At 36.8% G+C, this 25,000-nt stretch overlaps 1 protein-coding gene and 1 long non-coding RNA gene across 2 annotated transcripts in view; one reads left to right on the forward strand and one right to left on the reverse strand.

The window, feature by feature from the left end:
- Positions 1–25,000, forward strand: part of LOC115220830 (beta-1,3-galactosyl-O-glycosyl-glycoprotein beta-1,6-N-acetylglucosaminyltransferase 3-like) — a 33,705-nt gene that overhangs the window by 7,747 nt on the left and 958 nt on the right. Inside the window, exons 2-3 of the mRNA XM_029791010.2 lie at positions 18,945–20,061; positions 23,486–25,000. The exon at positions 23,486–25,000 is cut by the window's right edge and continues 958 nt beyond it. Of these exons, the coding sequence (XP_029646870.1) occupies positions 18,972–20,061; positions 23,486–23,757 (1,362 nt within the window). The 5' untranslated portion in view covers positions 18,945–18,971 and the 3' untranslated portion in view covers positions 23,758–25,000. The remainder of the gene's footprint in view (positions 1–18,944; positions 20,062–23,485) is intronic.
- Positions 11,954–25,000, reverse strand: part of LOC118766748 — a 14,168-nt gene continuing 1,121 nt past the window's right edge. Inside the window, exons 2-3 of the long non-coding RNA XR_005002656.1 lie at positions 18,509–18,539; positions 11,954–11,964 (exon numbers count right to left, since the gene is read on the reverse strand). This is a non-coding gene — a long non-coding RNA (uncharacterized LOC118766748). The remainder of the gene's footprint in view (positions 11,965–18,508; positions 18,540–25,000) is intronic.

Consider the following 25,000-nt stretch of genomic DNA (forward strand, 5'->3'; position numbering starts at 1 on the left):
TTCTGTTCTTTTTATATTTTATTAGATGCCAAGAACCCTCCTAAGTATTTTAGCTGTCCCTGATAACACTGTTTACTGCAGCTGTACTAAACTGGATTTTCATGTCTGTTTCTTCTATCCATCTGTTCAAATCCTTAGGGATAGTTCCCAATGCACCTATAACTACTGGGATACATTTAATCTGCACACTTTCCATTGTCTCTGTAATTCAATGGTCAGATCCTGGTGCTTTGCTATCTTCTCTCTACCTCTCATATTGATTTTTTAAAATCATTTGGGACTGCAAAGTCAATCATCTGGCGCTTACTATTCTCTTTATCTACTTCTACTACTGCTGCTGTTACAACAACAACTACTACTACTACTACTAGTAGTAGTAGTAGTAGTAAATAAGGCCCTCTAGCGTCTATTACACTGCCAGTCTCAATGTTAAAGTCCCACAACAACTTATATTTCTTACTTTCTAGTACTTCACTAGGTTCATGTTCATACCATTTATCAGTACGTTCAAATCCTAGCTTTCTACATAACTCCCAGTTGTCATGTCTTTTGTATTCTTTCTGTGCGAGCATGCTACATTCAATTACTATATGAGTAACACTTTCCACTTTCGATTTGCATAACCTACATTGAGTACCTACTTATCTGTCTTGGCGTTTATCCAATTAGTCATTAATGCTTGATCTTATGCTGCTACTAACAAACTTTCTGTCTCCCGTTTCAACTTTCTTTTCTGCAACCATAACAATGTCTCACTATTACTATTTGTTGCAACTATCTTTAGAAGTCTACCCTGCAGAACTTTTGTTCTTTTTCTGGTTTTTAACTTCGTTTGGCTTTTTGGTTTCTCTATGTCCTGTTATGACTCCAGCAACTTTTAATAAACTTTATTCACTATTACCAGCATAGGAGTCTGTATCTACTCTAGCTAACTCCACACAGTCTTCTACTGATATTAAACCTTTTACCTGCCTTTCCAGGTAAATATAATCTTGCTACTCCTGCCCTTGGGTGGAGACCTCCGTTCATATTAAATTGCTTTCTAGTTCTTCTGTCTAAATTTGCTAATTCAGTATTTGTTCAATCTACAAAAGGTGCTGAGTATCTAAGTAATGGTACTGCCCAAGTATTTACAGCCTTCACTAGATTTGGACCATTTAGCTTTGATTTCATCAGCTTCCCTTCTGATGTACTCCTTCTCAGTTTTCGTTTTCATTTCTGTAGTTAGTAATCTGTCAGATTCTAATACTCTCTCTTTCTTACAACGATTTCAACGTCTGGTCATCAGATAATTAGATGCCTTCACTGTTGACTACCTATCCCTTTTTCCGACATATTGCATACTTATCTATACCAAATCCCATGCCTATATCTTTGCTGAAGAGCCTTACAGTTTTTATTAAGGAATCTAACTCTTTTTCATTCTTACTAAAAAATTTCGGATCATCCATGTAGAGCAAATGGTTAATTTTCCCTTACTATTTCTGAACTGAACGAATACCCTGCCTTTGCCTTCTTAAATACTAAACTGAAGGTGCTCAAACATAAGACAAATATTAAAGGGGATAACGAGTCTCCCTGAAAAATTCCTCCCTCGATATTAACTTTCCCTAAGGCAGTGTTACCTGAGTAGAGATCTACTTGCCATTTCTTCATGCTAAAGTTAATTCTGTTATGTTGTCTGCTAATTCATTCCCTCATGTCTGCAATACTGAATATACTCAAACATTCCCTTATCCATGAGTGTGGATTATTTTTATTATTATTGGGAATCGGAGTGACCAGGATGTATGGGGTTGCCTGGTTGTCCTTGGGTGGAACTCACCTCTATTGGGGAATTTTGCTATGTTTTTTAAACTGTTTTGTTTCTATTGTTTACACGTTTTCCTGTTTTAAACCCCGCTTGTCTCTTGTTTTGCATTGTCCCTCTATGTTTTTGTGTTCGGCCATTGTGGCCAATAAAGAAAGGATTATTGTTGCTGTTGTTATTATTATTATTATTATTATTATTATTATTATTATTATTATTATTATTATTATTATTATTATTATTATTATTATTATTATTATTATTATTATTATTATTACTTTTTTTTCTTCTTTCAAATTTTCTTCCATTTCTTGCCGAGTGTCTTCCCGACTCCTAGGGCAAAGAAACTCATAGTGTATATTGGTAGGCCATTAAACCAAACTCAGTAGTTCGTTCATTTTTTTTTTTTTTTTTTTTTTAAAGTTAAATTAAAATACATGAGCAGCAACAGTTCTCACATCGACAATGCTCTTCTCAATACGTGTGATGTACCAGTTAAGACAATCTTTTGCACTTCTTGCAGGGATGGTAAGCCAGGGATCATTCTCATATAATTTTCGGTTCCCTTCTTGATCATTCCTAGTGCTCCTACGATCATTGGTATTGTAACCGCCTTGAGATGCCACATTTTCTCAATTTCAATGAGTAGGTCTTTATATTTTCTGAGCTTGTCAAACTCTTTCGCTGAGATATTATGATCACAGGGGATGCTCATGTCGATCAATAAGCAAACTTTATTGTTTTGGTCTTTCACAACAATATCTGGTTTATTGGCCTTGATGGTTCGGTCTGTATGTACTGGAAAGTCCCACAGAATGGTTACATTTTCTCCTTCAGTTACAGCCTCAGGGTGGTGATTATACCACTTGTCGGCAGTTTTGATATTGTAATGCCGACTTATTAGCCAGTGGAGATATTGGCCAACTCTGTCATGTCTTAATTTATACTCCACCGGTGCTAAGACTTTACATCCAGAGATTAGGTAGTCCACTGTTTCAATCATGACGTTGCAGAATCGGCATTTTGGGTCTGCTCCATTTTTCATCACATTGGCCTGGTAGTTCCGGGTTGATAGGCTTTGGTCTTGAGCAGCCAGGATGAAACCTTCACTCTCTGCTTTTAGCCCTGAGCTCCGCAGCCACTGATGGGTTTGCGTCTGGTCAACATCAGCTTGTTTGCTGCGGGTCACATATTTGCCGTGCAGAGGTTTCTCCTCCCACCTATCAGCCAATTGCTCGTGCGCTTTTTTCATTGCCATCATTTTCACCTTCTTTGCAACAATAGTTGCCGTACTTCCCTCGGGTTGTTCAGTTTGGGTATCCTGCACGAGATCAATAGCAACTTTTTTGCTTTCCTTGATGATAGAATGAAGCTTCTTTCGTCTCTCGTGATTTTCCACGAGCTTTAGCATCCAGTCATTCGATATTTCGAGATATTTGGCCAGTCCAATTGTGGTTGTTTTGTAAGCTAGTTCAAATTGGATCAGGCCTCGACCTCCTTGGGCTCTGGGAAGGTAAAGGCGATCTACGTCTGCCTTTGGGTGGTGCATCCTATTACAACTCAGCAGCTTGCGTATTTTTCTATCTATATTCTTTACTTCACTCATATTCCAGTTCAACACATTGTAGCTATAAGTAACAACTGGAACTGCTAGGGAATTTATAGCTAACACCTTGTTACGTGCATTTAGTTCAGATTTCAGGACTGCACGAACTCTCCTATAACATTCCTTCCTGATTTTCTCTTTCATGCTTGCATGCTGAATACCAGAGCCTTCATTTATCCCTAAATATTTGTATGTTTGTTCTTGCTCAAGCTCTCTTATGACTGTGTCAACATCTAACACGACTGAATTTGTGGTCTTCACTTTCCCTTTCTGGAAAGTGGCCTTGGCACACTTCTCAAGTCCAAACTCCATCCCGATGTCATCGCTGAATGCCTTCACGGTGCGCAATAGGCCTTCAAGTTCATTATTATTATTATTATTATTATTATTATTATTATTATTATTATTATTATTATTATTATTATTATTATTATTCGTGTGTTTATGTTGAGTTTTATTTCAGTTCGTGTTGGTCTTAACGTATTGTGTTCGAGCTTCTCTGGTTTTAATCAGGCTGGCTATTTCTGGCGCACGCGCGCGCGCGTGTTTGTGTGCTGGGTTTGTATTTTTTAGTTTAACTTGTAGAAAACGTTTATTTTTGGTGTATCTCTAATTCTTTTGTTAAATGGTTGAACTGCAGTCACAATGTGAATGACGGAGAGTTTTGCTTTCTCCATTGCTGAGTGAGAGTTGTGATGATAATTGGTAAGTGTCTCAATGAAGGTTGGCGGATTGCTACCAACTGGTTGTAGTAGACAAGTGTGAGAATCAGAAGGTGGTCTCTTGGGAAGAGTTGCTGTAGTTAGCTTATTGATGTGTGTGCGTGTGCGGGTGTATGTTGATGTAGTTTGTTTAGAAGAAAATGGAGTCTTGTTATTATGGTATTATGTCACCTCTCTTGATGTCCATTCAACTGTATATTGTGTGCATTGAAGTGTCCCATAATGATGTTATGGGCGTGTTGAAGGCGGTAATGGTAGTGGTAGAGCAGGTGCAATATGGAAGGACGACTGGTGAAGATGGAAGAAGTGGTATATCTTTATATATAAAAGAGAGGTTGTGTGCTGTCTGTCTCCTACGATTTAGATTCCTAACTACTCCCACATTTTGCGGTGCAGTTTAACCAAAACCGGGTATCTTATAGTCGTGATTCATATCGAGCCCTTCTGGGTATTAGCGCGCATCTACGATGAGTCAACGATTTAAAAAAAAATTTACCATCAATTTTTCCCATTTTTAATGCATTTTTGGCATATATAAGGGAAGTAACTCTCTAAAATTTATTATTAAATCTCAGAACGTAAAAAGCTACAGTAACACCCCCCCCCTTTGTGGTTAGCCATATTGAGATGGCTATTATACTTTATATCTCTAAAAATGCTTATATAGTTATCTCCCTTACAAACCCGAGCAACGCCGGGCGATACTGCTGGTATATATATATATATAAATGTTGCTAGTTTTTGTTTTCTTTCGGAAGCGAACGGTTCTTGTGTAATGAACTTTCCTATTAGTTTATGTCGTCAGTAATTATGCACACAGCGACGCCTGGCAGCATTTCGTCATTGGTTTGTCTGCATTTCATATTATCTTTGTCGTCCAGCTGCATATTGCACTTATTCACTTCGAGAATAGAAAATATTCTGTTGTTATTGGTGTTGTTATTGACGTTGGTGCTGTTGTTGGAAATGTTGGCGTTGCTAGTGTTGTTCTTGTGGTTGTTGTTGGTGATGATGTTTTTGCTATCATCCTTCAATAAACTGCTGGTTAATCTAAAAGGTTGCCTGGCAAAAGTGTATCACTCGGAAAATGCAAGGGCTTTCAAGGGTTATACAAAGTTTAATATACCTCTGATTTTGTGCTCAAATAAGAAGACAAGGATGACTTGAACCTTAGGAAGAGTTGGTTACAATACATATTTTTGTCCTGCAGTAGAAAGTTACAGCATCAAACATGGCATTTTTAACAAAACATTGCTCCTCTTAGACAATGCACCAAATCACCAAATCAACTTAAATGAGCTTTCTGATAATGCGAAAGTAGAATATATAGAAATATATATATATTTAAGATAGCTAACTTCAAGGCATATCGGAGACATTTCAAATAACGTCCAATAGCAATCTATACGGACGATAAAGTTACCCATAGAGGTTTCTGAAAGAAGATCAACATTGTGAATACTGTGGGTAACGTTGATGAGTCATGGGACAAAGAGTAACTCTCAACTTTGAGTAATGCTTGAGAAAATACGTGGCCAGATAGTATCTATGACTTTAATGACTTTACAAGTTTTTCACAGGCATAAAATCTCCATTAAATCCGGAAAGATATTATGACACTTGCAAATGATACATGGTTTGAAGAAGTCACAGAAGAGAATGACGTGGTTGGATGATTTATGTTGCACAGAGAAAGTTTATCAGACGAGGCCCTGATGTTGATAGAATAAGAGCAAACTAAGAATAAAGACGAGAATGCGGAAATTCTGCCAGCTTCACTTGAATTGAGTGCAAACGATAATACTAAAGGCTTGGCACTTATAGGGGGGGGGGGTCTACAAGGTTTTACTGGTATCAACTCTGATCCCAAATGTAGCATAAAAGTTACCAAAGGAGTTTACAGTGCGCTTCGTTCCTCCACTGAGGAACTGCACAAAGAGATTGTGCGCGATAAACGCCAAACAATTTTGGTTATGGTCTCCGCATCGCAGTAGATGTTGATGATGATGATGATGAAGTATAAGGTGGAAGGTAATGTCCCTCAACTTCATTCCACTCCTACCATCCCTCACTCAATTAGTCAACATCTTTTCTAGTAGAAAAAAGTATTCACGTTACGCGTTTTTCTTCTTTTTTTTCGAAAAATCCGCCGAAACGCATTACCTTGTAATACGAAATCAATGAGAAAATTAATTTCGTGCTTTGCGCTTTTTTGTTGTGATAAGTTTTTCTGAAACGTATTACTTACGTGGCGCATGTGGGGGAAGGGTGATGAATGGATCCTTTATATACATTTATGTGTAAAATCACTAACAATAAAGATTTATCAACGACATAATCACATCCTCATTCTTTGCGATTTATATTCTGTGATTTATTTACCGAATTCATTCAGCGTTTAAACATCAGATTTACAAATTGGACAGACGGCAGAAAGTGAAATAACAACCGATATGCATGACTGTGGCCTTAACTGGAAAATTTTAGTTATCAGAGAGTTTAAAGAGGTATTTGCCTGGTATTTTGAATCCCTTTTACCTTCGTGTGAGTGTGTGTGTGTGTATGTTGTGTATATACATGCACACGCAAGTATTTGTGTGGGTATATAAAATTGAGAATGTGTGTCTGTCTGTGTGTTTCCCTAAAACTTGAGAACTACACAACCAATTTCATTCAAATTTTACACATGCCTTACTTAGGGTCCATGTAGTTTCATGGGCAAAACAAATGTTCAACTTCTTGCCTAGGGCGAGCCCATAGCAATATCATATCTTCTCCACTATTTCAGTATTACGTCTTAAAAGTGAAAGAAAAACATTTCTCTATTTTATGTCAGATACTTTCACTTTAACAATACAAATCAAAGATAATAATAACAATTAAATTATATGTAGTAAGTAATAATTAAAATCAAACTAAAGTATAATATAATCGTAACATAACAAAAGTAAAAATAGCAATTGGTATAAAATTGCATCAATGACTTGAACTTGAATAAGTCGTTTCACATGAATGGGAATAAATAAAAAATAAAATTTAAGTGCAGAAATGGAATAGCTTCAACTGCGTACTGCTTTTTGATTCACCGTAAGGTTTGTTGTTATTATTATTACTGTTTAACTATTGTTATCGCGTTTGTTGGTTCCTCGTAAGGGAAACGTTGTGTTGCATTTGTTAAATAATTGTAAACTGTAACCCTCCCCCTTTGGGAGAAGGAGCTTTGGTTATTGTTTAAAAATTGAAGTGTGTCCCTGTTTGGGGAAATTGACAATATTTTCACCGTTTATACGGAAGCATTTTTGTTAGAATGCTTTCGATAGAAGAAAGTCCAAAAATGAATTTCGCTGCAGCCGTCGGCGGGCGCAAACTCATTAAAATCAAAATGGAAGAAATACAAACCTATTTCGGATTGATCACCGACAAAGACGGTGAATCAAGGATAACACCACCAAACGAAATAAAAAATTAGATTAAAGAAAAGACTATTGTCTATAAAGTATACAATGTAGAGAAAAAAAAGATTTGAACATCTGGAGGAAAGCACCATCGAAAAGTGTCTTGGTGCGACTATGAAAGATATCTAACCAGTGGCGGTAAATTCGCCACAATAGAAGCAAAGTTCGAGTCAACGGAGCGTGCAAAGGTGTACTCGACTCGAACCTTGCAAAGTGGAAATATTTTATTTTTACCTTTATATCTGGGACGTAGGACGTCACGGATAAAAATTTAAAATGTCCCCCCAGAAGTAGAGATAGGCTGCATTGTAGCCACACTTCTATACAAGATACAAATGATCGAAATTGCAAGAGACGGGCCTACAATTCCAGTCTGTTATATATTTTGAGTATTGTTATCACTAGCGATATCAAGATATAACTTTGTATTTTGTATTTTATGTGTAGATGTATATATATATATAGATGTACATGTAATATGTACACATATATATACACATATATACATACATTAGCACTATGACCCGGCAACGCCGGGTCATAATGCTTGTATATATATATACATCTTCAGTTTATAGCCTTAATGTATACAAAGTGAATGCAACTAAGCAAATTTCTCAGGTTGATCGCTTTTATTTTCCATTCCTGGAGAGAGAGAGAGAGAGAGAGAGAGAGAGAGAGAGAGAGAGAGAGAGAGAGAGAGAGAGAGAGAGAGAGAGAGAGAGAGAGAGAGGTGTTGAACAGTTTATTTAGCCGAACGAAGGAAAGCAAAATAAAACGATTCTGCATTTTTAAGGTGAGCAATTTATATTATGTATTAATCGGATCCAAACCGTTGCGACTTACTGTTTGATTAGATTTGGAGAAACTGAAACATGGAAATATTGCCGAGAAGTTTTAATATTAGGTTAATCTTCATCATCAATATCTATAAATCTGAAATGCGAAAAGTTTGTTTGTCTGGTTTTGGCATTGGAACGTGTTAAAGGGCACTAGATCCCATCGGATTGACTCCAAAATTTGAGGGACATGTAAAATGGGGTGAGGATGTGAGTGGGCTAGTCTCTTTCAACTACATTGAGAGACATAACTCACTGAAGTCTCTCTCAAGTACATTGGGAGACATAACTCAGTGAAGTCACTCTCAACTACAATGAGAGACATAACTCAGTGAAGTCTCTCTCAACTACATTGAGAGACCTAACTCAGTGAAGTCTCTCTCAAGTACATTGGGAGACATAACTCAGTGAAGTCACTCTCAACTACAATGAGAGACATAACTCAGTGAAGTCTCTCTCAACTACATTGGGAGACATAACTCAGTGAATTTTCTCTCAAGTACATTGAGAGCATAACTTGTGAAGTCTCTCTCAACTACATTGAGACATAACTCAGTGAAGTCTCTCTCAAGTACATTGGGAGACATAACTCAGTGAAGTCACTCTCAACTACAATGAGAGACATAACTCAGTGAAGTCTCTCTCAACTACATTGGGAGACATAACTCAGTGAATTTTCTCTCAAGTACATTGAGAGCATAACTTGTGAAGTCTCTCTCAAGTACATTGAGAGCATAACTTGTGAAGTCTCTCTCAACTACATTGAGACATAACTCAGTGAAGTCTCTCTCAACTACATTGGGAGACATAACTCAGTGAATTCTCTCTCAACTACATTGAGAGACATAACTCAGTGAAGTCTCTCTCAACTACATTGGGAGATATTACTCAGTGAAGTCTTTCTCAACTACATTGGGAGACATAACTCAAGGAAGTCTCTCTCAACTACATTGAGAGACATAACTCAGTGAAGTCTCTCTCAACTACATTGGGAGACAAAACTCAGTGAAGTCTCTCTCAACTACATTGAGACATAACTCAGTGAAGTCTCTCTCAACTACATTGAGACATAACTCAGTGAAGTCTCTCTCAACTACATTGGGAGATATTACTCAGTGAAGTCTTTCTCAACTACATTGGGAGACATAACTCAAGGAAGTCTCTCTCAACTACATTGAGACATAACTCAGTGAAGTCTCTCTCAACTACATTGGGAGATATTACTCAGTGAAGTCTTTCTCAACTACATTGGGAGACATAACTCAAGGAAGTCTCTCTCAACTACATTGAGACATAACTCAGTGAAGTCTCTCTCAACTACATTGAGACATAACTCAGTGAAGTCTCTCTCAACTACATTGGGAGACATAACTCAGTGAAGTCTCTCTCAACTACATTGGGAGACATAACTCAGTGAAGTCTCTCACAAGTACATTGAGAGCATAACTCAGTGAATTTTCTCTTCAACTACAATGTTTTGAACAGGCTTGTGAGTCTGTCGGTTCTTATTACTTTTCTTAAAGAAAACGAAAGATCCTTTTCTCTGAGTTGCTGATGTTGCTAGTATTCATATAAAGTTTATTGTATGTAGCCCACACATCAAGCAAGTTTGGTTATCCTTTGCTTTATAACATATGGCTGCTGTTTGCTCTTGTCTTGGAGATGAGAATTGTTGTTTTAAGAAATTGGGAAATCTTGCGTTAATACGGAAGCGGATGGGTTTTAAGTTGGATTATGAATGACATTCTCTGAGTTGCTGATATGTTTTAACGGAAATGTTTGTGTGTGTGTAAGTGGCTGAATTGTCATTGTCATAATGAATTATTTGCACGCTCTCAACATAACACTCCAGGAGAAGGATACAATTGTCTTTTGATCTGACTCTCACACATAATTATCAGCTTGCAAGAAACCTATTGCTAAGAAACTTAATTCCCTTTCTCAGACTTGGTCAGGAAAGTAAATTCATTTCTTGATATTGAAATAAAAGACCAAATACTAGAAGAATACAAAGATTGCTTGATAATTTATGGGTCAGGTTCGATGACTCGCAGAACGGAAACCTAACTTTGTATTTCTTGTAAATCCGTTCATAGTTGATGTGATAACTGAGAGTTCAATTCTCGAACGGGTGGTTTCTGAATCCTCTGCTGTGGAAATGGAACTAAACTAATAGAATTTCAGGAGAACTTCTAAAAATGACTCAGAAATACGGGTCTAGTACTGAGTGATGGAAAACTCGTGTGTGACTCTATTGTACTTTGGTAATGCTTTGCGGTACTTCGTCTGCCGTTACGTTGTGAGTTCAAATTCCGCCGAGGTCGACTTTGCCTTTCATCCTTTCGGGGTCGATAAATTAAGTACCAGTTACGCACTGGGGTTGATGTAATCGACATAATACCTATGTCTGTCCTTGTTTGTCCCCTCTATGTTTAGCCCCTTGTGGGTAATAAAGAAATAGGTAATGAAGTTTGTGGGATCGAAGCATCGTGCACGCAATCAATTCAAACACCCAACAGCCAGATAATTCGTATAAAACATAATAAAATATAGATCCGACTTACAACGGCTCATGGCCAGGAGATTCACAAAAACTCTACTAACAGTAAATAGTGACTTGTATAACAATTTGATAATTGTAGCATTGTCCTAAGTCTAGTTTCGTAACGTGAGTCGAACCAGTCGGCTTCTTTCTTTCTATCTTTCTTTCTTTCTTTTACATATTCTTCTCCATATTTTGGATAGATATTTGTTTGCTAAGACAAATAGTATTCAAATAACTTTTTCTTTCTCCTTCTGATGTTTTTTTTTTCTTCTTGGCTGTCTGATTTTATGTTACAGAAACGCTAATTCGTAACATTTTTCTAAGATGTTCTCCATACTCCTTCACCATATTAAATATAATCTTGATGTACTTAAAACAATCATCACTCAAGATGATAGATGATAGATATGTGTACTTTGTGATTACCAAAACTAATACAACTTAGCAGTTTAAGAAAAGCCATATACATGAATAAATATCATTCTGTGCATATATTTTCTAAATCTCTCTCTATATAAAACTGAAGTTGTCTGTGTGTCGCAGGTTTGGTAGCCTTCAATTAACACTATCTCCTCCGAGACCCTGCGGTGCAAGTTGACCAAAATTGAGAGTATGATAGAATAAGGCTTGCTCTTCATTCCGTAGAAGATAAAATTAAAATCGGACCATGTTAAAACCAAAAATTATTTACATCAAAAAGGTGCTTTTTTTTCTATGAAAATCCCTATTTTTTACGATTTTTTGACTGCTGTGTCACCATTTTTTGGTGTATTTTAACCAGAAAAATGTTCACTTAAAGAGAATAACAAGCTACATAATGCAAAATGTTTACTTTTCAAAAATTCCAATTCTAAAGGGTCGAAACAAACCCGAGCAGCGCTGGGCATTATTGCTAGTATTCATATAAAGTTTATTGTATGTAGCTCACACATCAAGCAAGTTTGGTTATCCTTTGCTTTATAACATATGGCTGCTGTTTGCTCTTGTCTTGGAGATGAGAATTGTTGTTTTAAGAAATTGGGAAATCTTGCGTTAATACGGAAGCGGATGAGTTTTAAGTTGGATTAGGAATGACATTCTCTGAGTTGCTGATATGTTTTAATGGAAATGTTTGTGTGTGTAAGTAGCTGAATTGTCATTGCCGAATGTTCTCAAGATTGCTATTCGTAAGATTGTTGTCGTAAGATTGTCATTCTTGATTGAGTAGGCCTAGAAGCTAAAGAATTTCAGACATGGCCATCTGATTTTGTTTTTGTTAAAGGAGATTTGGTTGCTATTTCTTGCAGATCGATCGACCTCCAATACAGACCGTTTCGTTGTTTTGGTTATTATAAGATTGACGTGATTATAAGGAAGAGGTGTTGAGATCGTTTCTTGATATAGGTTCGGTATAGAAAGGGTTACAAGGAGATGTGTCCATCGATGAAATAAATTGGGAGGAGCTTGAGGAAAAGAACACGGCCTTGGGATGCACAGGAGCTGTTGAAGAGAGAGACAGAGACAGAGACAGAGACAAAAAGAGAGGGTGAGAGAGAGAGAAAGGCAGAAAGCAAGAGAGAGAAAGAGGGGGAGGGGAAGGAGGAAGGGAGAGAGGGGATGAAAGAGACAGAGAGAAAGAGAGAAAGTGAGAAAGAGAGAGAGAGAGAGAGAGAGAGAGAGAGAGAGAGAGAGAGAGAAAGAGAGAGAGATTATTAGTGCCATTAATATTCATGATAACAAAGTGATCGAAAAGGAAATCAAAACTGAAGCTAATCAGACGAGAAGTGGCATGATGGCCGGCTGGCTGGCTGGCTGCCAATTTTGCTGGGAAACGTTCAAGCCATCGGTCAGTGTTTGTCTTTTGTATTGGAAACGAAGCTGTTACATCATTTATTATGTATACAATATTTTCATGAAACACACCGATACACAAGCACACACATACACACACACGCTTCCTTTCTCAATTGACACAAATTACAAAGCATAAAACTTGAATATTTTAGTTTCCGGTTACCAAATCCACTGACCAGGCTTTGGCGGTCCGAAGCTAGAGGAGAAGGTGCTACCAGGGCCGGATTTATAAAGGGTGGAGGGAAAATTGCCCCAGGCCCCCTCTACATCAGCGGTCTCTGCTACGAAGGGTATGGATTACTCAAAACAGAGAAGCCCCCATCTCCCTGCAATCTTGCATGAAGGGCCTCTCTTTCGATATACAAACATATCTTAAACAATGTAATGGATTCTTTTTCGATAAATAAACATTTCTCCATGTTAGCGACACCAATTCATTCAATTAAAAAACAGTTTGCTACCCAGTCCTGAAAACAGCACATCATCTCTGATGAAGGGATATCCCTAATATCCCAGAAACAGCTGTAAGACTAACTTTCTCGTCATAAATGTCCTGAAAATTCCACACAGCCTTGGCTTTGTTGTCTCATTTTATTTAACACACATACACACACACACATATATATATACACTCACACACACACACACATACATACATACATACATACATACATACATACATACATACATACATACATACATACATACAAACATACATACATACATAGTGTAATGATGGTAAGATCAACAAAATAAGTACTCTATCTAGTGCGAGATAAATATTTAATAAACACAATGGATGTTTTTATGTGCTACTATTAGCTTCATGTACTGAAAGCATGCCAAACTGTTTTTTAACACGTCTGATGTCCTAGCACAATCATCAGACATTGTACACACGGCAAAAGGAACTAAAATGGGACGATAGGATGAGAGAATAAGTGAGAAATAAGTAGATATAAAAGGTGGAAGGTCAAGAAACCGGAAAACGAAAAAGAAATATACTGTTTTGCAAGATTTCTTCTTGGCCTTCGTATATCTAAATGGCAAATTAAGGTATACAGCTTCATACTAATAGAAGATCCAGAACAGATATCAGACGCAAAAAGAAACAAATACACAATACAGTGAAAACGTATTAGATATAACCGTTAGTAGATATGGATGTATAAATGCCCACACCTATGTGGTTTGGCATACGTAAACTCGCTCGTACAAACGCCCAAGCACATAAAAGCATATGAAACAGTTTATTTTATCGAGATACTATTTGAAATCATCTGAGGAGACAGATCTACAGTAACGGATACACCTAAACCAGATGTTCAGTATCCCACCCATGAGAGAACGATGCTAGATGGTTCGAAACAATTGTAAATTGTAGTGATCAATAAAGATTCTCATATCTTCCATCTTATGTCTCTCTCGTTAACCAAATATAAATATATATAACTGTAAAGCCAGTCGCCACTTCAAAGTGGCTATTGAATGTTACTACTTGTTTAACCCCAGGCAGATTCTCCACTAGCTGGTTATCGGTGTAACTGTACCCTTTATATTCAATATGCTGTTAGTAGGGGCAGCGAACCCCTACCATCCTCTGGCAGGTATCAGGATCGTGAGACTGATTCAGTTTCGAGCTATCTGGCTCATCCCCTGTCGTGAGCACTTGTATGCCAGAGCGATAGCCAGTCCGCTAACAATAACAATATATTGTAAACAAAGTGACCATTGGTTACTGATTTGCAACAGCCACTTTGAAGTGGCGACTGGCTTTACAATTTAGTATAGTTACTACTCTGGTCCCTTTATGAGATTTTACAACTAGCTAGTTTACCTCTCTCTATATATTTGAATGTATGTGTGTGTATGTGTGTTTGAAAAGGGGTTAAAAGTCCATACAAATCAAAAATTATGGTTAAAAAGTCATTAAAGTTAGAAAAAGCACAAAAGTATATTTGAGAGAATGTTTGATATTTTCATTACAGTGAGTGATTTAAAATATAACCGGTCTCAATATATCTATCTTTTTGGAATATCGATAAGTTCGCAGACAAGTTATATTTAATAAAAAATAACTTATTTACCTACATTTTGGACACCACCTCCTTTGAAATAGTTACCTTGCGCAAGAATACACTGGTCCCAGTCACTTTTGGGATCCAACCTCGAAGTCGTTTTCTGTAAGCGAATCGAGGACATTTTGCAATTCGCTCTTAATTTCGACAACGGTGTTAAAACGGCAACCTCTGAGCTACATTTTCATCTTGGGGAAGAGATGGAAGGTCACAGGTGCTCAATCTGGGGAAAAAGACGGGTGCAGAAGAGGGGATACTATGTTTTTTGTTTTTTTTGCAAGAAACTAGTGACAGGGTGCATTGTTGTTGTGAAGAATCTCCACAGATCCGCTCGCTTTTGCCAAATCTCCTCTTTCATATGCTTCGAAACATCGATGTAGTATTCTTCATTGATGGTCTGGCCTTGGGGGATGAATTCTCGATGCACAGTACAATGGATGTCGGAAAAAAAAAACCGATAAGAATGCTCTTGATTGAGCTGCAGCTCTGTGGTGCCTTCTTTGGTCGTGGAGATGAAGGGCTCTTCCATTGTGACGACTGCTGCTTCATCTCAGGGGCATATCCGTAGACCAAACTCCTGTCACTGGTGATAATCCTCGACATGAAGGATGGGTCATCAGCGGTATGCAGATGGAGGTCTTGACAGACTTCGACGCGTGGTCAGTGGTAGTGGACAAACTTGGAAGAGACATGCTGCATGTTCAGTTCAGACATTAGGATTGCCTGCATGGACCCATACGACAGACCAACAACATCAGCAATGTCGTTGATTGTCCTCCAACGATCCTCATGCACAAGTGGATGAATTTTCTCCACATTTCTGGAGGTGACACTCATGGCAGGTCTTCAAAATCGCTCATCGTCTTCCAGGGATATTCTTCTGCTTTTGAAGCACCCATACTACTTGGAACATTGCATACGACCCATTGCCTCATCACCATAAGCTCAATGTCTCTGTAGCAGACGACTTCCCAAGTTTAACGCAAAATTTCACATTGGCTCTTTGTTTCTGTCCACGACAAAATCATAGACTACAGTCGACATGTGTGATCACAAAAACACAAATTTCACAACTTGCAATGTAAACACAACAATGTCACTTGGCACACTGCCTTATGAAGGTCACTGCTAGCTCTTACTCTGCATGCTGCCATCTACTTTTTGATACCACTCTGTGTGTGTGTGTGTATATATATATATATATATATATATATATATATAGGAAAAAAGCAGCAAGAATGGATTAAAATCTCGGTACGATCGTTTCGTACGAGGACATCTTTAATAAGCTACAAAAAATGCAGTGAATACAGATGGCTCGTACTCGTCAGCCGAAAAAATATCAGAGAATTCCCAAACATCAAAAGGGGTAGATACAAAAGAGGTTGTAAGATTAACTGCATTGAAGAAAGTTCGATTCATGGAGATCCGATGAAAGGTTCTCCATGAATCGAACTTTCTTCAATGCAGTTAATCTTACAACCTCTTTTGTATCTACCCCTTTTGATGTTTGGGAATTCTCTGATATTTTTTCGGCTGACGAGTACGAGCCATCTGTATTCACTGCATTTTTTGTAGCTTATTAAAGATGTCCTCGTACGAAACGATCGTACCGAGATTTTAATCCATTCTTGCTGCTTTTTTCCTATTTGTAATCACCCCACTTGTCGTATGGTTAACACCATATAGATTTCCGGTGCATCCTAGTTAAGGACCATATTCATGTGAATTCTTTAGAATTTACTAGAATCTCAATTACTTAACCGTATATATATATATATATATATATATATATATATATATATATATATATATATATAATCATCATCATCATCATCATTTAACATCCGCTTTCCATGCTAGCATGGGTTGGATGATTTGACTGAGGACTGGCGAACCAGATGGCTGCACCAGGCTCCAACCTGATCTGGCCGAGTTTCTACAACTGGATGCCCTTCCTAATGCCAACCACTCCGAGAGTGTAGTGGGTGCTTTTACGCGCCACCGACACGAGGGCCAGTCAGGCGGTACTGGCAATGGCCACGCTCAAATATATATACACACACAAGCATACATACACCTACATGTACTCATGCATACACACAAAGATATATACATGTATGCACAATGAAATTGAAGTTTGCATTATTGTGATATTAAATATAATTTTAATTTTTATAATTCTAATTTTTGTAACCAAATATAATTTTCTTTTATAAAAAGAAACAGATATATATAAAGAGAAAATATATATTAAAAAAATAAAAAACAGAAAAAGAGAAAAGATAAAGGAAAAAAGAGAGAAAAGAATATCTATGTGCATGTTTGTGTAAGTGAACATATGTATATCTATATGTTTGCGTATATATGTGTGTGTGTGTATGTCTCTTGTGAAAGGTAGAAGAGTCCAGCTTGCTGGACATTGTTGTAGAGCTGAAAACGAGGTAATTTCTACTCTTCTCCTCTGGAAGCCATCTGCTCGCGATACCAGAGGGTGCACACTCTCCTACCCTGATGTAATCTCCAGGGATACAGGCATCTAGCAACAGGATTTCCATAATGCTACGATGGACCGTGAAGTCTGGCGTAGCATAGTAAATTCCATTGTCTTGTATTCCATTGTCAACGCCCTCTCGCGAATACACGAAGTCCGAAAGAGGGAATTTTGCTGACGTGGCCTTAGCTGACGTGGCCTTGCTGACATGGCCTTAGCAAGGGAGCGCGAGCCTTAACAAAGAGGCAAGGGAGCGTGAGCCTTAACAAAGAGGCAAGGGAGCGTAAAGGTTGACCATTAGCGTCCGACAGACAGCGGCAGGCATTTCACCAAAGCAGACGTTTAATTCGCTCTCTCTCCGGTTTTGATAGCAGCAGTCTTTTGGCCGAAGACTTTTAACCTGAATTGTTGCAGACATCATCTTCTTCCTCCTTGACGCCATTTTGACCCGTTCTGTTTTTTGCAGCTGAACATTGTAAATATTACAATCGATTAACTTTCAGCCTTGCGCGCCCAGAACCAAGGACATCAGATATACCACTGATTTCTCACCGGTATAAAACAATAAAGTATATCTATTTTTTACGTCTGCGTTTTGTGTTTCTTTGACTGGTAGAGTCTGGATATAAAAGCAACGGAAAGTGATTGCACCAACTTGCACCCCAAAAGTGCAAGAGGAGATATTCACATAACCCTTACAGTCTCAACCACGGTCGAACAATGATGACAATGATGTATGTCTGCATAAATGTGTGTATATTGTTCTCTTTCCTTCCCTGGGGCTATTTGTGACACTCCTGATTAATATAGAAGCTTCATCCAAATTTATTTTTTTATTATAAAAATTTTCCTCTGTCTGTCAATTTCTCTGATAAGAAATTCCTTACATGTCTATAGAACATGTAAATCTTTGTAATTCCTATTAGCAAATGAAACACGTGTAATGGAGAAAAATAATGCCCAAAAATGTTCATTATCCTGTTTTGTTATTCAAGAACCCTGCAAATAATATTTCCATAATTCTTAATTTTAATGTGCTTTGATTTACAAACCTATATAATTATACACGTGCGCACACACACACACACACACACACACACACACACACACGCACACGCGCACGCACACACACACACACACACACACACACACTCTCTCTCTCTCTCTCTCTCTCTCAAGCATTTGTTATATCCCGTTGTGTTTTGTATTTCTCTGCCCTGAGGTGTCATACTGTACTTTACGATTTTATCTTCTGCTGCTTTTGTATTTCACTCACCTGTTTGATATGTACTCTACTTCATTGCTCCATGCTTCAATGCATTTCTAATCCTCTTGCATTTTATATTAATAATCAATACGATCATTTCCGTTCCCCTTTGAAGTTCACAATGACAATACCTCCTCCTCATCCTTGTCGATGTTGTTATAATTGTTAAAACTAACAACATCAATTATTTTCACTTGTAATCACTTAACTTCACCTTTCTTCTATACATCTAGTAACCATTCGTGTTACATATTATTATCAATTTCTATTTGTTTTTTTTTCTATTTCATTCTAGGAGCAGCATTTTCAATTTGTTGTCAAAATGTTTCGAGCCTGTTGCCGTCTGCGCTATTATTTGCGCCTCAGGTGCACAACATGTAATATCATTATCCTTCTCGTTTTACTCTCTGGTTCGCAAGTATGGATTTGGTGTAGGCGGCAACAGGTAAATCCGGAAACAACAGACATAGATGAGTTCCCTATGGATCACGTAAAACATGGACGGGAAAGAATGGCCGAACATATTGCTGGTTTGTCCGCTTATTCCTACCAAATGCGTCCGGTAAACTGTGGTCAAGTTTTTAAAGGTGATAAAGAAGAAATAAAACGATCATCAAAGATTGGAACTAATTCGAAATATTACCGTAAATATTTCTTACAAGAATTTAAAAGTTGCAAAGTTATCCGTGAGTCATCTAAATACATTTTCAATGTTTCTGAAGAGGAGAAACAGTTTCCTATTGCTTTCAGTATTCTTTTATATAAAGACTTTTTCCAAGTGGAGCGTTTATTACGAGCTATATATCGACCAAGTAATATATATTGCCTTCACATCGATGCCAAGTCATCAAAAAGTCTTCACGACAATATCAGGCGTTTAGCAGCTTGTTTTGACAATGTCTTCATTGCTTCAAAACTTGAAGATGTTATATATTCTGGTTTTTCTCGTCTACAGGCAGATTTAAATTGTATGTCGGATCTCCTAAAAACTAACATCAGCTGGAAATACTTCATCAACCTTCCTGGTCAAACATATCCCTTGAGAACAAATCTAGAGCTAGTGAAGATTCTAAAAATCTACAATGGTTCAAATGATATTGAAGGCATAACTGGGGCACGTATGTTGACTGGCCGTTTCAAATATGTTTATAAAATTGCTGATGTTAAAGGAAAAAAGACATTAGAAAATACATACAAGAAAAAACTTCCACCGCCCCATAATATAAGTATAGTAAAAGGAAGTGCTTACGGTGTTTTTTCTAGAAATTTCGTGAAATTTGTAATATCAGACCAACGAGTACAAGACTTTGTGAAATGGCTTGAAGATATTAACAGCCCAGATGAATACATTTGGGCAACATTACATCATACTAAGTTAAATCAACATTTGAACACACCTGGTGGCTACAAAGGTGAGCATATCTTTGTCATTCAATTCTCTCTCTCATGTATCTATCTATCTATCTATCTATCTATCTATCTATCTATCTATCTATCTATCTATCTATCTATCTATCTTTCTATCTATCTATCTATCTATCTCTATCTATCTATCTCTATCTATCTATCTATCTATCTATCTATCTATCTATCTATCTATCTATCCCTTTGTCTGTCTCTCTATCTATCTATGTCTGTCTGTCAGCGTGTTTGTGTTGTGCATGCATGAGTGCATACAGATACGCTTATTGAAGCAGAAACATTTTTGTAGTTGTCCAGAAAAAAAAACTGAAATGTCTTTTTGAAGGTAATTGCAAGAGAAGTTTAAATTTGTTGTGTTTGCTTCCCCTTCTTATTCTAAATCAACCGCAGTCGTCTTTAGATGTTTGTCATTGTACATTGCGCATGGCCGTAATTGTTTGCTATGTTTTTAATGTGTGTGTCATCAATATCTCATATTGGACTGGATTATTGATGCAAAGAACATGTATTCACAGATAATAGATTAGTTTACAGGCAAAAACTTGCAGATACAATGGCTGATGAAATAGATAAACACATTGGTTAAAATCATCATCATCATTGTTTAACGTCCGCTTTCCATGCTAGCATGGGTTGGATGATTTGACTGAGGACTGGCGAACCAGATGGCTGCGCCAGGCTCCAATCTGATCTGGCAGAGTTTCTACAGCTGGATGCCCTTCCTAACGCCAACCACTACGAGAGTGTAGTGGGTGCTTTTAAAGTGCCACCGGCACGAGGGCCAGTCTGACGGTACTGGCAACGCCCACGCTCGAAAATGGTGTTTTTTACGTGCCACCTGCACAGGAGTCAGTCCAGCAGCACTGGCAACGGCCTCGCTCAAATGTTTTGTTCACGTGCCAGTGAGGCGACGCTGACGACGATCACGCTCAAATGGTGCTCTTTACGTGCCAGACAGCTAACTGATACATTGACTGATACACTGGTGAATAGACTGACTATTTGATTAATACTTTTACTAATTAATGTACTGAAAGCTGGGCAGCTTCATTATTAGTTGGCATGCGCACATGCACACACACAAAAACATTTATATATATCTATATATATGTGTGTGCTTGTATGTCTGTGGATATCTACTCTCACACAAACAAAAGGATTTATAAAATCAATATTCACAATATTGATTGATTTTCTGATATAAACAAGCTAGACCCAAATAATACTTGATTCTCCTTAGTTAAGCCATTCCAGTAATGGTCATTTCATTGGTCATCTCTGCCAAACATTTAGGAATTTATGGAAAAGTTCATTACAGGGTTGTCCTTCTTTCCTTAAACCTTTTTTTATTATCCCAGAAATGGGTTTTAGTGAAGAAATGGTTAAAATAAATAATAATTTTTTGCAAGAATTCCAGGCTTGGATATTATGAATTACGAATCTGTGGAAAGATGATATGACATTCCTCCTCCAGTGAAACTATTTGGATTAGTTTTACTTTTGTTGAAGATGCAATATCTTTTAGAGGACCAACAGCTTTAAAGCTTTTGGGTTTGCTTTTTTACCTGACAAAGAGACTTCCAGATATTTATTGGAGTCTCATAGTGATTCTCAGGCTTGAGCTGTTTCTTTCCATTTGTGTCTTTAAAAAACTTTTGGAAATTATTCGTATCTCATTTCTTAACATTCCTCTTCCCAAATGGTCTCATATTTTTGCTTTCCTTTCTCTCCCTTTAAAAAGTTTATGAAATCCTTAAATTTCATCATAAAATACAGTTTTTTGAAGAGATTTATCTAAAGTTGATAGTTTAATGATCTACCAGTCTGTTAAGCTTAGTTCTTATCTGCAGTTTATGCCATTCAGCTGCAAAAAGGTGGAAGAGGCCAGAATTCAAGGAATCACTTGTCAAGAATACAATACAACATAAAAATTAGACCTTCCTACAATCCCTAGTTGACTTGGCCATTTAAATCTTATTGTTGAGAACAGGTTGACAGACAAGAGACTAATGTTTGATACTTGTCAACACAGACTCTCCTGAACCCATCATTTCTATCATTTTCTTCTTTCTTTACTGCACTCTCCTAAGATAATTATCAAATATTGATTTTTCTGAATAAGCACAAAGCCAATTTATTTGGGAGAATGTTCAGCCCATTTAATTGATGCTTCATATTGATTTAATTTCATTAGCCTCAAAAAAGATGAGAAACAAATTGGAGATGTGGCTCACAACTGGGTGAGACAAATTTTAATCTGATTATTTTGCCAAGATACAAAGACACTTTCAGCTGTAGTCCGTTAAATCAGTTTAGTACTTATTTATCATGAGATAATAAGGAAGTGTTTAAATGGTTCTATGATCTGCAAGAAATAGCAGAACAATTTTCCTCAAATCACACCTTTATGTCTTAAAAAGAAAAGAGACATTAAACAATGTAGTCCCAGATATATAATAGCCATTCTCAATCAGGTTTGACCTAAAGCCAAACAAGAACAACAACAACATCGACAGGGTGAGAGTTAATTTCCAGTCAGAGTTGAAATTAGGATTAGTTTAATCTCTCTTAAACCTGCCACCCAATATCGATATCCTTAATGTTTTTGTGAACATTAAATGTATGAAACAAGATCATCTTCATTACAGATGTAGCTTCAAACCAAAAGTGTGGATCACTGATTCCTTAAAAAAGAAAACTCCAGTATTACATACATGGCACCGTGCAAAGTTTGAGCTAATGTGGTCACTCAATTTACTAGAAATAGCAACAAAATCTCCCTTAGGTAATACCCTACTGTTTTATCTAAGGACAAGACACATCAGATGATATTGTCCTATCTACCCATAAAAAATTGAAATGGTCATGGCTAGAATGCCTTATAGGTTTGTTTGATTTGGGAGTAACAAGGGTCAAGATCCCCTTTGGTCATGAATGACCATGGGATTGCACCTAGAAAGTCCAGGCAAAGTTGTTTATGGAAGACCAGAGCTTGCCCTTGTGTTGTGTTAAAAAACAGCTAATACATTTACTTTCTTTTCGAGGATTTAAAACAATAAAGCAAAGAAAAGCTCATCAATAATACTCAAAACTTTCAGTAGTGATCCATCCCCCCTCCTCACAGTATCTACTTACACGTGGCAGAGACTGTATCATTGAATATTAAGTTTCTATGCCTGACATACAACACATCACCATTAATGAAATTTGAACTGACATCCTCTCTGCTGATAGGCTAGTAAGCTATCAACTTTACACATAGCTTTGATGAATTGTAATGTTATGATCAGATTTATGGATCGAAGTAAATTTCACAAACCATGTCTGACATATTGTTTAATGTTCTATTACATTCATATTGTTATAATTCAACACTCTAATATTGTGCATGTTTCTTGAATTTATTGCTTTTAGGAGATCCTGATAAAAAGCCATGGTTGGCAACTTATGCCATCTGGAAAGGACTAGCACCTTGTTCTGGAATCTGGGTTCGGAGCATCTGTGTTTTTGGAGTTGGTGATATCCCTCATCTGATACAGAAGAAACAACTGTTTGTGAACAAATTTTATTTCAATTTGCAGCCAGTTGCATTGAACTGTATGGAGGAATGGTATTTTCACAGAGTACGATCACCACTTAAATTAGATCTGGAATATTATAGAAAACTGCCCTTTGTCAACTCTTGAAGACATCTAACTGCCATGGTGAGAGGTGTGTAAGTGTGCATGCATGCGTATGTGTGTGTGTGAGAGAGAGAGAAGGAGAGAGTGTGTTGAGAGAGGGAGTGTTGGAGAAAGTGAAGGAGGAGTATGAAAACTGATCAGAAGATAATGAAAGAGAAGACAAAAATGAATAAGTGAAATCAGTAAATGAGAAAATGAAGGTGACATTTAATCACTCTTGGCTGACCATCAATCAAGATGGCATCTAATTGCACTAAAACTTAACAATGCTCTTCCAGCACCAAATTTACTAAACATAAATGAACTTTAGTTTTTTGATTCATTGACATAGAATTCACTGGATTGAAATTTCATTGTAATCACATCATAGAAACCCGTTGTTTCTGTTCATGTCTGTTTTTAGGTAGATTTAATTTAAGATGCTAATTTAAAAATTAATATGGACTTGATGTTAATTAAAGACACTTTTCTAGTTATTGAACCTGTCATACTAAATTAAACAAGGGACTAGATTATTGATATCTATTTTATTAATCTTAGAGAAAGTCCTAGAATAAACATTAAGGTAATCTTCCAATATTCTTTATCAAAAAGACAATGAAAAGCATTAGAACTGTTTAGACTTACACCCAGAGTATTTCTTTGTTATAAAAACCTCACTTTCAGAGTATAATCAATGCAAATTCTAAAAATAAATGATCAAAATTTCTTTTATACATCACTTTCTCAATTAATTTCTAAGACAATCTATTAAGTTTTAATCAATATCACTAGTAAAATAATTCAGAAATTATTCCATTACTGAATGAAAATTAATCCAGAGATAGGGAAAAAAACAAAAAACAACTGACAGATTCAGATGTGCTTACCTTTTTTAAACAGTCACCAAAAGCTAACTTTTTATGATGTAGCATTTAATTATTCTTTTCTTTTCATTTTTTTCTTCTCTTAGAAGATCAACAAGGTAATATTACATGCTGTATTACATATCTTTGTGTAGTGAGAACATAATACATAGTTTTCAACTCTTTATTATTTTACAATTTGGTTATGGTTGCACGGGAACAACGAGAAATGAATATTTTCGTAATAATAAAATAAATAATAATATTTCTTTGTTGATATTTCTAGCTGATATGAACCATGACAGATTGAAGTGCAATCTTGCTTATCTTTTATGTTGTGGTATAGTTTCATAGTCCACAACAAATCTATAATTATGAAACTATACTAGTGGACAATTTTC

Source organism: Octopus sinensis, linkage group LG17, assembly GCF_006345805.1.
Source record: "Octopus sinensis linkage group LG17, ASM634580v1, whole genome shotgun sequence".
NCBI lineage: Eukaryota > Metazoa > Mollusca > Cephalopoda > Octopoda > Octopodidae > Octopus > Octopus sinensis.